Source organism: Topomyia yanbarensis, chromosome 2, assembly GCF_030247195.1.
Source record: "Topomyia yanbarensis strain Yona2022 chromosome 2, ASM3024719v1, whole genome shotgun sequence".
NCBI lineage: Eukaryota > Metazoa > Arthropoda > Insecta > Diptera > Culicidae > Topomyia > Topomyia yanbarensis.
In genome coordinates, this window is record NC_080671.1 from 60,539,298 (window position 1) to 60,553,513 (window position 14,216).

At 39.8% G+C, this 14,216-nt stretch overlaps 1 protein-coding gene across 2 annotated transcripts in view; it reads right to left on the minus strand.

Moving 5' to 3' along the window:
* LOC131686190 (1-phosphatidylinositol 4,5-bisphosphate phosphodiesterase classes I and II) overlaps window positions 1–14,216 on the minus strand; it is a 336,330-nt gene that overhangs the window by 22,243 nt on the left and 299,871 nt on the right. For both annotated transcript variants that reach the window (XM_058970420.1, XM_058970419.1), the window contains exons 12-13: window positions 10,694–10,901; window positions 10,408–10,565 (exon numbers count right to left, since the gene is read on the minus strand). In XM_058970420.1, coding sequence (XP_058826403.1) covers window positions 10,408–10,565; window positions 10,694–10,901 — 366 coding nt within the window. The remainder of the gene's footprint in view (window positions 1–10,407; window positions 10,566–10,693; window positions 10,902–14,216) is intronic.

Here is a 14,216-nt window from a genome sequence, read left to right on the forward strand (position 1 = left end):
CGGTTCTGTTGTACAGAATCAAAAAGTGGACGAGTTCCTGAATCCAAAACATCTAAAAGTGTCAAAATCGGTTAAAGGAAGCCATAGTTATGAGCATTTCAATTTGTGGGTACCCGGGTACCCTCGTTGGCCTGCTAAAGGTGTTTTTTTTGTTGGACACATAACTGTTAGAGTTCTAAGGTGATTCGTCTTTGGTAGTAACTAGGTGAGGAGTGAGGTAAGCGTACAGCAAGCTGCGGGGAAAAAATGACAGCGAACAACTTTGTTTACATACTGAAATCCAAGCAAACATGCAAGGGGATGTAGTAAACAATGTTGTTAGCTGTCGTTTCTAGAACCAATATGGCTGATCGGCGATTTTGAGGATCGTATCACCTGATAATAAAAGCTCCTTGGTTACGATCATAATCATGAACTTTTTGAAAGTAGATTTCATAACTCACTACTAGGAGGATGAATCATTGATACGTCATCGCCAAGAGCTGGAGTCTCTCTTGTAATCAAATTTCCTCAAAGATACTCCATTGTAGTACAGGAAAGGGGGTTAGAAAAAACGAGGAGGGTTTCGAAAATGGCCCAATAAAAGCTGCATAAATAAATTTCATATTCATTGTAAGAAACAAGTTCTATAATTGTCAAAGTGCCCGCACCCCCCTCCACCCTTTCATATTGTGACAAATGTCAAAGTAAGTTGAAAAACTATATACATTTTGAAGTAGCACTCGTAAAATAATAGGTAGTATATACCATTTTTTGAAAGGGAATAATCTTAGTATTGGAATAAAGAAAAGCTCATTTCTTGATAAATTTAGGTGGTAGAGGTTTTGGAAATTTTTGTCCCCAACTTTTTACAGTTTTTTCGAATGCCAGGAGTCAAACGAAACCTTTGCGATCTTGGTTAGAATACGAGAAGTTGGGGTTCTAGGGCGCTGCAGCGGATTGACACTGAACGTTTAGTCTTCGCAAACTTTCCAAGTCATGTCTGTCATTAGCGAAAAAAAAATCAGTTAGGATACTTCGATTATGAAATCTTGGTCATCTGGTGCGATAAGTACTGCAGGTGCAAAGCCTACCAACCATATTGGTACAGATTCCAGTTACTTAAACAATTGCATGTTGAACAACTAATAAATAAACAATATGCGACATATTAAGAGCTGACTGAATGTGATCATCCTGGATTCGATTTCTTATTCACTTTAATTGAAATTATTTAGGCAGTATGGTAGAGTCCCGAGTAGTAATCTGATGAAATCCAGTTCTGCATACAAGCAATACAAGCTACGCTACTAACATTCACATGTGAAGATTAAACGCAGCTCTTGGAATTTCAAGTTTCATCGTTCGTTCGCAATTTGCCCACCTAGTGACCTCCTGTGAAGCTCCTTCAGACTTTTCGCTTGGTACGTTATTCATGGATAATTAGTGAGCACAAATTTTGAACTGCTTTGTAATCCAATAGTCGCCCGAGCGAATGAATTTTTTCATGTCTGAATCTCTCTTCTCAGAATTTTGATAAAGATGGTATCGTAATTCTGAGCAGGATTTCATGAGCTAGATGACGTCAAATTTCTGAATAAGGTTTCATCACAATATTGAAGGGATGTACGCAGCTAAGCTGGGCTCGATTCCCAAACCCGCACATAGAATTAGAAATTTTTTAAAAAAGAGAATGACCCTAAGGTTAAACATTTATAATAAAAATAAAAAAAATTAAGGGGATAATGATGAAAGTCAGAACCGTGAGCAAGATTACGCCGAAATGCTGAACAGAATTACGCCAGAATTGTTAGCAGGATTTTCATCAGAATGGCTGACAAATCATAATTTTCGGCACAATGCGATCATGAGAAGGAATTCACTGGAACACTGAGAATCTTCTCTTCCGAATCCTGCTATCAGAATCCATCGGAATCGGAGTGGGATTTCACAAGAAACTTGAGATAGGTATCACCACAATCCTGAATTCCATCGGAGCTGTGAGTCGAAAAACAGATACATTCTTCTCTTTATTTTTATTAACGTGACTTTAAATTAGTTTTCATTCGTCACGCGAAAAACGAACCATCGGTATACTAAGAATGGTGTAAAGGATTATATCATTATCATTAAAAAGATTCCGTCAAAATTCTGAGGAGCATGTCATCAGGATTCTAAAAGAGGACCAGTAACCGATTTCACAGTGATCGAACTCGGTCAAATGACATTTTATGTATCAAAACGGCTCGCAGCATTATTATTTTTATTTATTTACCATAATAGTATTCGCGTCTGATCTCGCACTACCAAATTTCGTCTAACCAAACCGAAATATTTTAAAGTAGTTAAAAATCCTTGTGGGGTGTCATTATCCCACATCCGGCGCTGCTTTTCATATCCGTTCTAATAGTGCATCATATTAATACCGTTTGAGTTGAAGAGAATGTTGTTCTCAGTTCCGCCTTAAACCAAAACCACGCAAGCAGAGTTAAAAGTAATCGAAGCTCTTTTTTGACGGCTGAAAATGAACCTGATGCGACTCGCGGTGAATAGAAAAATATTCATTCAAATATCCATGTTATTCATTCAGTTGAATATCGTACAATATATTCATTTTACTAATTATCTAAGAAAATGTTTTCAAATGCCGGTAAAGCGTATGAAACAACAATCATCGTCGCTTACATTGTGCCAGGGCGTATTTTGATGCGTTTGATTCGTTGCTGTACGGTCGCTTCGTGTAATAATCGGAGACGAATGAAAATATGCATGGATGAATGGATGGCTTGTTCGTTTGACGTTTTCAGCTGTGTCACTGAATATTGAAAATGAATGCGCCTGAATATGATCAATTTTCATTCAATGAATTTGAATATTTTTAACTCTGCACGCAAGTATCCTTTGTCATTAGTAGGCTTTCATTTTCACTAAGCAGCCGATTACCCAAAAGCATAACATAATAGACATAAAAAGCTACAACTTTGTGTTTTACAAGGTAGGAATCAGCACTTACCTTTGCGTGCAAGCAATGCTAGCCTCCACTTGGCCAATTGGAATTGGTTTCCGTGAGTTTGTCGACATACGTTCGGAAAACCGAGTTTTTTGGAAGCCACCGATCGTGACAGCGGATACGATAACATCGAATCTCGACGCAGTGACTGCAACACCAATCAACCAGTAACTTCTCCCAAAGGGGCCGTACACTAATTACGTAAGGCTTTTTTAGAGCTTTTCAACCTCCACCTCCCCCCCCCCCCCCCCAATTAAGAGTTCGTAAGATTTTAGTGAACTCCCCCTACATGAGATCTGATCATGATTATCGTAATTAAAAAAAATCAAATTGTTAATTCATTCCTTTGAATCTATTTTCTTGTGATGTAGAATTTAAAAGAGTTTATAACCTCTTCTGGCATGAATTTATTCTGAGTTCCAGCTGTGACGCTTATCGTACGCATAGCTCCGAGCTAACCATCTTCGAATTTCACTTGAATTAAAATACAGTTCACACTCTGGAAATATTCGACACTCAAGATCTTTGACAATCGCATGTTGGAACATTTTCCAGATACCTTGCGAGTTTGAATCGAACGTTTGCAAAGAACAAAGTCGGTCTAACAACACGAAAGGTATCAACACTTCTTAACTTGTAAGGCATATTGTGACTCCAGTTCCCGAACAGAACTATGTACAACCAAGAGCCAAAAAATTACTCATATTGTTTGATATACAAGGATTATATGGTACAAATAAAAATAGTTCCTTTTCTTATTAAAAAGGATATTTTCCTTATCGATTTAATTTTTTAAACTTGCTTTATGGTATTACGTAAGAAAGGACAAACCCTCCCTCCCCCTCAGATAAGAATTTGTAAGATATTTTGAAACTCCCCCTCCCCTCATATGCCCTTACGTAATTAGTATATGGCCCCAAACTAACTGCCGGCTCTCGCATTGCACTCCCTCAAACAGCGTCGTCATCGCAACGTATATGTATTCGTCCGCATAATGCTGAATTTTCTACAACGATGGTGAGTAATGTTGACTCCGTATCCCCTGTTACCAGAATCGCACAACGCCCTTCCGAATACCTCACTATTTACTACCAAAATGTTAGAGGAATGCGTACTAAAACAAATAGCTTCTTCATAATGCTAACCGATAGCGATTATGACATCATCGTACTATCTGAAACCTGGCTGCACTCAGACATAAGAAATACTGAGCTTTCCTCAAACTACACAATATTGCGCTGCAACCGAAGCTCCGCTACTAGCACCTTAAGGCGTGGGGGCGGGGTCCTAGTAGCCGTAAAATCTCACCTTCACTGCAAATCAGTCTCTGTTGAAAATTGTGATCGATTGGAATTGTTGCTGTGCGAATCAAACTTCTTCGACAAGCAGTTTTCATTTGCGACATTTATTTAAGACCTTATTCAAGCCCGGGTCACGCATGCTAAGGGACCATTCATAAATTACGTAACGCTTTTAGGGGGGAGGGGGTACAACAAGTTGTGACATGTTGTGACATAGGGGGGAAGGGGAGTTAGCTAGATCGTTACGTAACATGTTTTCACCGAAGAAAAAAAATTTTTCTGGGATTTTGTTACGTAATAGGGGAGGGGGGATGGAGAAATTTGTGACAATTTGTTACATGGGGGGAGGGGGAGTCAATTTTGGGCAATTTTTGCGTTACGTAATTTATGAATGGTCCCTAACGCTGTGCAGCGTCTTGTCGATGAAGCAGATGCTGATGATTTAATTGTTGTTGTTGGAGACTACAATCTATCCAACCTACCCAATTGGACGTTCGGTGATGATGTGAACGGAATGCTTCCGTTAATGCATCATCAGAGCAAGAAATTTCTTTTACTGAAACGATTGCTATATGTTAATAGGCGCCTCCTCGACCTAGCGTGTGTGAATGATCCCAGCATCGAGCTGATTGACCCGCCATCATCTATTTTAAAAATTGACAATCACCACGAACCATTTGTTTTAAAAATCGACACACGCTTTGAAACGATTCACCCACTTGATGATAACCGAACGGATTCGATACTGATCTGCTCTCCGTTGACTGGGTTGGCCTATTCCACGAATCTACAACAGACGCAGCAGTGACCATTTTCTACGATAAGTTGTTTAAAATTTTAAATTTGAGAGTCCCCCGCCGTCGTTGCAATAGAAATTTGACTCGGAATCAACCTTGGTGGACACCTGAACTACGATACCCACGGAATTGTGTACGAAAAGCTTTTTGCCGCAGGTCTCCGGAAAACAGAGAATTTGCCATAGAACCACGTATCAGTTGTACATCAATCGCGTGCAAACGAGCCTTAACCATAAACCGTCTTCATTCTGGGCGTATGTAAAAAATCGCAGAAAAAATGACCAAGTACCTAACGACGTCAAGTTTAATAATGTTTCTGGCAATTCCGCGGAAGAATCTGCTAATCTGTTCGCTGATATTTCGCACGGCTACGCCAGTATACCCCTTGAATTCTCTGAACCGTATACCACGTTACAACATCTGTATCTTTCCGCTTGTTGTGGAAGATAATGGCGTTCTTGACGCTTTGGAAAATGTAGATGCTTCCAAAGGAGCCGGATCGGACGATCTAGCACCTACTTTTTCTAAAAACTGCGCTCGCTCACTGGCTTGTCCACTTCCACTAATCTTTAAACAATCTATTACGGAGGGAACCTTACCAAACGCTTGGAAAACAGCTTTTATTAAGCCGATTCAATAATATAAATAAAATTGGCAATATAAATTGTGTGGAAAACTATCGCGGGATATCCATTTCGAGCTGCTTCAGAAAAGGATTGTGCACAAAGTCGTTTATCATGCATCTCGACCGATCATTTCTATGTTCCCTTATGTAATACCTAAATGGATTACTACGTGATGTAGAAAAAAGCAACCAAATTGATGCGATCTTCTTTGATTTTTCGAAGGCATTCGACAAAGTGCCACATGCCTCAGCAATCGAAAAAATGGAAAGACTCAGGAAATGGTTCCAATCGCACCTCGCAAACCGAAAAGCTTTTGTCAAGCTCAATGGCTCGCGCTCAAGGATGTTCGACATAACTTTCAGAGTACCGCAAGGCAGCATCCTTGGACTGCTCATTTGTATGCTCTTCGTGAATGACGTTTGTTTAGCGTTGAAATGTGAAAAGCTGAGGTTCACGGATGATTTAAAAATCTTCAAGGTGATCTCAGCTGCAGCTGATTGTTATGTACTCCAGGAAGACATAAATGCATTGATCCGTTAATGTGAAGAAAACGGTATAGAAATCAGCGTATTAAAATGCAAAACCAATTCATTCACTCGTTGCCGTACTCTCGTCAGTTTTGAATACTCAATGATGAACGAGACTTTGGAATGTGTCGACACTATCCGCGATATAGGAGTAACGATCGATAGTAAATTGAGGTTCAACGACCACATATCATTGACCACTGCGAAAACATTCTCCATCCTTGGTTTCATCAGGAGGAATACCACGTGTCTCGATTATGTACATACTTTGAAAGCTTTGTATTGCTCACTGGTTCGCAGTCTACTCGAGTATGCAGTTCCTATCTGGGCGCCATACCATGTAACGCAGACGTCTGCCATGGGACGACCCACTCAACCTTCCAAACTACACCCACCGGTGCCTGCTACTTCAACTTGAACTTCTTGCTGATCGAAGAGTGAATATGCGACGTCTCTTCATATTTGATCTGTTAGCTGGCAACATTGATTGTCCTGCCCTCCTACATAAACTATGCATCTACATCCCATGCCGCCAGATTCGAAATCATCAATGTCTTCGTATTATTGCACATCGAACCACCTATGGATACAATCAGCCGTTCAGCTCCTGCATTAGGCACTTCAACGAAAGTTTTTCGCTCTACGATTTCAACATCTCCAAAAACGTGTTAAGAAATAGATCAAGAAACTTAGAATAATAAATTGTCTGTGTGGCGCTTGACGCCAAAGACGAATGAATAAATAAATAAAGGCGCGCATCTTCCACTTGATTTCGTACCACACACGATGAAGCTGGAAAGATTTTTCAATTTATCGAAATACCATCACAAACTGTTCGAAATATTGTTAAAGGGTTATATACGGTACGGTTGTCACGGTAAAGATGGACACGTCTACCGATACCAGGACACATGTTAGTGATCTCGGGTGATTCGTAGTTATACTGCCTAAGCTCGACCCTCATTAACAGAAGACAAAGATTAAGCCCGTACGATATTAAGCCTGTTCTAAAGACCCTGCTACTTCTAGTTTTCCGATCTGTTGACTTCACATCCTTGCTCTCACTTGAGTATTATGGCTCTAATTTTCGTAACTTTCCCTACCCAGTAATCTCTAGCTAATTGAATGTCGTAAAATGTAAAAAAGAAAATGTGACTAACATAGTCGAAATAAAAAAGGAAAAAAGTTATATACAAAGTTGTGGCGAAAAAGTGAGCTAAGTTCGTAATTTTACACAAATTTTATTTAAAAAAGCGAAAGAAAGTTTGTTGGCCGCACTATCGAAGATAGTAAAAACAAGTTGAATTGAAAAAAATATTCAAGGTTGTCGGTTAGAGTACCCAGAAAAAAGATGAATTTTTGAAAACTCAATCGGCCCACCCCTGAGTCGATTCCTAGTCCCACCAGGAGTACTTGATCCAAATTTGAAGCAAGTCAAACAAGTCTAGCTACCGGACCAACTTGCCTGTAGTTTATATGGGATTTTTCGACAATTTACATGGAGAAAAGCCACTAACTCGCATTTTCGCCGCAACGTGGCACTGTATGCATCGTATTATCACTGTAAGTGAAAATAAGAAAGATAATTTAATTGCCTACAACTTTGTCGAAGACTGCTAGTGAATCCGGCTTTGTTAAAAGAAGATAATAAACTTTTGACGAAGTGGTGTCTGAGTCAGTTTTGCATGGGGCCTAGCAGTGCATGGTTGTGTATCGGTACTCGATTCCCACCAACTATACATTTTTGTGAGATAATGGTTAGATTTAGCTGAATAGTATGTTCAGAAGAGTTGTAGTACTTAATACGAATTATGTTTTGGTTAGAAAATCTATGTTCCGCCTGTGATCGCATAGAGGGCGCCAACACTAACTTTTCATAGAAGTGAGATAGAATTTCGAGATGTTCGGAAGAAATATTTAGAAATGTTTGTTCTACAACTTTGTAGAAGACACCTAATCTCTACCTCTTTTCGTTGAAAAGTTAGTGTTAGCGCCCTCTATGCGGTAAAATGTGGAACTAAAATTTTCTAACAAAACATGACTCGTATTACTTACTATAAATCTTCTGAACATACTATTGACCTAAACCTAACCATTATTTCACAAAAATGTTTAGTTTGTCCAAATCAAGTACTGATACACAACCATGCACTGCCAGGCCCCATGCAAAACTGGCTCAGACACCACTTCGTTAAAAGTTTATTATCTTCTTTTAACAAAGCCGGATTCATTAGTAATCTTTGACAATGTTGTAGGCAATTAAATTATCTTTCTTATTTTCACTTACAGTAATAGTACAATGCATACAGTGCCACCTAGCGGCGAAAATGCGAGTTAGTGGGTTTTCTTCATGTAAATTGTCGAAAAATCCATACAAACTTCAAGCACGTTGGTCCGGTAACTAGACTTCAAATTTGGAGCAAGTACTCCTGGTGGGACTAGGAATCGACTTAGGCATGGGCCGATAGGGGTCATTTTTTCCTGTCACTCTATTGTCGGTGTTATGGCCCGTCCCCCGAAGCATGTTTTTTGGCAGAGGTTTGCTCAACTAAAATCCAAAAACTAAAAAGATTATTAACGAAAAACGTATTGTGGTGTACTTGAACGGATCGGTTTCCGAATAAAAAATATTTTCTTACAAGAAAAACATGTTGACCAAAAAATGAGTTTTGTGGTGTTTCATTGCAAAGAATCGAAAAATTTTTGATGAAAAATGAACCGTTCAAGTACACGAGAATGTAAATAGAAACAATTCAAAAAAAAAAATTTAAAATCGGATGAGATATCATGTTTACCGCAACGATACTTTTCAAAAACCTTCATTCCGAAATAATTGCGTTTAAACTGTTGTGTTAACTTCATTCGTGGAAGAATCAGCGCGCTGCAAACGGCTGTAATTTAAAATCTAGTGCTCCGATTTGGATGATATTTCGCAGATATTTTCAAAAGTATATACTTTCAGAACACTTAATAATTTTTTTTTATTTTTCGAGTTCCAACTTTGTATATAACCCCTTAATCCACAATGGAATTGAAAGAAAATTATAGCATTTTCATTTAAATGAGTGTAGCACCGACAACACCGGTACAGTACTGTCAAAAACGGAAATGTCATTAAAAACCTTGACAAACGCATAAGCCATTCGTGTGCGTCGGCAATAATTTCTAAGATCGTTTATATTTAGTGAGGACAGTAGAATTGAAGTAAAACTCTTTAATTTGATTATCAAGGATTTCAATTAAATTCTAAACACTAAAAGTGTATTCAACAAAGATTTTGAGAATAATTAAACTTATTGAGTACGAAAATATGTACGAACATGGAATCTTCTTCACATAATGATTGTCATCATATTACTCTGGTTTAGTGGAACCGAAGTATAAACCTGGTCTTATAAACCATTCTTCTGGCCTTCGAACCCCGACCAAAAAGTATTCTCAGTATCAGTAGGATTGTTGCACTGTCCTTACAATTGTTCTGTATGCAACGAATCGGCTGCGAAGTATAGAAACATAGAGCAGTAACAATAATTTGCATGTGATAAGGTAAAATTCAAAATTCTTTTTGTTTCAAATTTAGTCAAACTTGATTAAAAAAAAGTGCTGAAGTCTTAGAAAAAAACAAGAATTAAAACGGACGTAAGCAACGTAGCTACATATTTTTCTGTCTGATAATAGGATTTTACTAGCGCAAATCAACCTCTACGCGCCTACCCGTTCTCTTCGCCCTCGAGCCCTGCTGCATTCTGAAATGCGCAGCACTAACTACGCTACCAATAGTCCAATTTTAGCAATGAGTCGTCGCTTCAACGAGTTTGTTTTGGGTGTGGGGAGAGGGGGTGGTAATGTGCCCCTTTATGCAGTCACTAGTGTAAAAAACCCACCTTGAAAACAATCGTTCAACACGTAATAAAAATATCCCCATTCAATAAAAAATACACACAAAACGAAACGTTAAACGACATTCGCCAAGTGTTTAACGCTAAAACTGCTTGACACACTGCGTCAGTGAGGTGTTCCACGTGCCGCAGTCGAACCGCACTAGTGCACTTAAGATTTCACATAATTCTGTCTCCAACAACGCCCTTTTCCATAAAGTCTGCCAATAAAAACAAATAACGCTCGACGTGTTGTCCCTTTAGTTTACTCGTCCATTCACTTACTTACCTGTGGCATAAAGTTGGAACTGTCGAAACGCGTCCCCGCCGGATAGACACGCGACAGCTGATGTTTGTTGTAGTTGACAAACTCAATCGGTCGCTCCTTCAGCAGCGTGGTTGCCTGTTTCTCATCAAATGAAGACATCTCGTAGTAGCGTGCTTTCTCTGGAGTGAGAAAGATAGGGAAGAAACAGAAAGAGTGTGTGCGGAGGTGGATGAATTATTAGAGCATAAAAATTAATTACACTTGGCGACGCTTGTTTTGCCACCCGAGTGTGGAATAGGGTACTTACTTTCGGAGTTCTCAAAACTACTAAAATGTACAGGTTGAACGTAGTTCACGAGGGCGGAAATTTCCGCCCCCGCTTCAGTCTCTTTGGTCTGCGGCACTTTGTCCGCTTCGGTGGTTATTCCGACTGGTACTCCCGGCATCGATTCATCCTCGCTGGAACTGTCCGTGTCCGATGACCCGGTACTCTCCTTTGAACTCTGGCGAATTTGCTGCTCTCGAAGACAAGTGACATGTTGACAGGTGCAAAGAGAAAGGGGAAAAAATTGAAATCAAAATGGCAGTGAAGAACGCTTCGAACGGGTGTGCACGCTTGGAACTAGCAAAAGGCTATTGTTTTCAGCAGATAGAGGAAGGAGTTTTCCAGCTGCTGTGGTTTAGAGGGTACTTTTGCTGACATCAATCGCAGCGAAGAGACAGTTGAGTGACGTTTGCTGATAAGTTAGACAGCCGGGGGCAGGACTTCGAGCTGAGAGATATAACGGAACGTTAAACTTTTTCCCGAATGAAAATCAACGTTTGGCGATAGATTTAAAATAATTTATTAAAGTTAATAGGGACTTTCAAGTCTGGGTCTATAAATATCGTTACTGAGCAATGTTGTTACTTGTGATGTAAACCGAGTTATGTCCAAATTCCAACACTAGTTTTACTCTCCTAGAAAGGCCCCCAATATAAATAGAGCAACTGACGCTAGAATACAGTAGATAGTACATGTTATCATTATTGCAACCATCCATTAAGGTTTTTTTTAGTTGTGACATCATACTGTCATAAAAAACGACACCAGTCAAAGTGTTGATAAAACATTTTTCTATAGCTAAATTAGTTACGGAATTTGCGTTTCGACTTCGTTTCATTAGAATCCGATACTAACTTAGTGGCAGAACTAAGCTAACGCCGGATTGACGCTAGCTCCAAAAAAAACAACACAATCTGTGTTCCTGAGTAAACCTCTAGTCAAGCGTGATGTCCCGCATGACTACGGTTTTGCACACAAATTGTGTTTCCGCTTTTTGGAGTTAGCGTAAATCCAGCGCTAGCTTAATCCTGTCACTAAGTTAGTGTCGGATTCTGATGAGACAAAGTCAAAGCGCAAATTCCATAACTCTTTTAGTTATAGGTTTTGCGCTCTTCGCGCAAAGATGGTTTTAAACAATTTTCTCCTTAATAGAGAAAAATAGTTTTTACCAAAATTGTTCTCCACTATAGAGAAATATAGCATAGTATATAATATATTGTTGAGTGGGACGTCTACAGTTAATAAATAGCTCAATTTGAATCTTGATTTGAATATTGTGCAATATTTATATCTGAACCAAGTTTCCACATAACGTTGAGCTATAATTCAGTAGGTAACGTTTACAAGTTGTGACATCACACTGCCACGCAAAGTTACGGCACTCAACGAGTTGCACGTTAAAACACTTTCCTAGAAGCTATCTCTACCGATTACTGTAAAACTTCACTGCAGAGATGACGGGTGTCCCCTAATTTGCAACGTACTTGGTACAGTTGTGTTTTAATTTATAAAACATGGAATATACAAGAACTAATGTTTTCGGTATTTATAACCTGTGAAAGCTGTCCTACTTGCTCGGGAGCTGCAAAAAGTGAAGTTTGCAACGCCTAAGGAAGTCCAATAGCGCAGCACAAGAGAACGAAAATTCTACGCAGTAAACCCATAAGCGGGTAAACCCGTTCAAATAACACATCTACTGCAGTGGTGACGAGACGGTAGATCATGGAGTAAGCTTTGTAGAGTTTCATAAGCAGCAGTGATAACTCATCAGATAGAGGTCGATGAATGACCGTAGCTGCGTGTTGGGGAAAAATCAAGTTGGAGCTTAATAAATGTCAACGTACCATAAAAATACCCGATGATGCGAAAGATGAGTTCCTTGAACGTCTAGATAAGGCATATGCTGAATTTCCAAAACATGACGACATACTCATCAATCGGGATACTATTGCACAGATCGGAAGGAATTTTTTCGTTCAGTTTAGTTCACGGAAAACCTCCAATCAACCACTAAAGACAACGGCCTAAAGATTATCAACCTTGTCGCAGATACCTATACCACCTGGAGACACGCGAATGGCAAAACTTGTTTGTAAATCGACTATGTCGATCGACATTTCTCCGATACATTGATGTCAAGACCTTCCGAGGACCGAACGTCAAGTCTGACCATTATCTGGTGGTGTATAAAATTCGCGCAAGGCTGCCCAAAAAACCGATTCCAGGCGTGCTGGAACGATGCGACTGAACATACAGCAACGGTTCGCGGGGAGTGTTGTCAACGAACTAAACGAAGATCGGGTAGCACAAGAGATTTCCTGAAAGCACCGTAGCAGTAGGTACATTAGGCGGTCAGTATTAGAGCAGTAGGAATGTGGAATGGAAACACGGAAAGCATCGGCATGGTTGGTTCAATGCTAAGTACCAAAGGGCGACGGACGAGTAAAACAAGGTAAGAAACCAAATGCTTACAGTAGCTACACGCCAGAACAGGGAACGGTGATGAGCTCAGGGCGGCCGAGAAATACTTGATCCATGTAATGTACGGGTACGATGAAAATATACTCGCTGAAGCAGATGAATGTTTTGCAAAGAACGACGTGCGAATGCTCTACAGTTTTGTATCAACAACAGGAGGAGGAAAAGTACCTCGGCTTGATTAAGGACATGCTGAATAGAGCCACAAGGTGGCAGCTAAAATGGCTGCCGTCGTTTCTGCTTCTTCTTTGTATTTCATCGTCAAAATCAAAACATTACATTGGCGCGCAAGACAAAATCTTTTGTAACTTGAATGTCTTATCTCAGATTGCTTAGAAATTGTATCACTGTATGCAGGCATGTTAGCACCAGCTGATGAATAGATTCTCTTCACCGAATATTGATTCGTTTGGGAAATTTGTACCTTTTTATTTTTCAAAACAAATTAAACACGTGGTGCAAAAATCAGTCAGCTGATTGCTGAACGATACGCTTGTGTGCGTGCCATCTCATATCGGTATAGCACTTTCTAAACGCACACAGATGCTGAACGAAACCCGAACATAGCCGAACATAACCGAACCTTTGTTGGGATTTTCGCATCGCTTCACCTTAACAAACGGACGTAAATCTGTTGACAGATTATTCAGAAAGTTGCTATTGAATGCACAAGCAAAATAGGGATTGGTGATGATGGACCCGCTGCAGACTCACCTACACTAGACAAAGTGCGAAATGTTGCTCGGAAGCTTTGAATACCGGAACGCCGTTGGGAAGGACGAATTACCGGCTGAACTTCTAAACGTCAACGTGACCGACTATACGGATCAATTCACTGCGCGATCGGAGAAGAATGAATGCCTTAGGATTGATTGGACGAGAACATAAGCCCCATCTACACGAAGTGTCGAAAACTCAAGTGAAATAACTATTGAGGCATAACGATACTCAATGCCGCCTTCAAGGTATACTCTTGTGTCGTGTTTAGCTCCCTTGGTTGAATCCGTTGTTGGCTTATACGAAACCG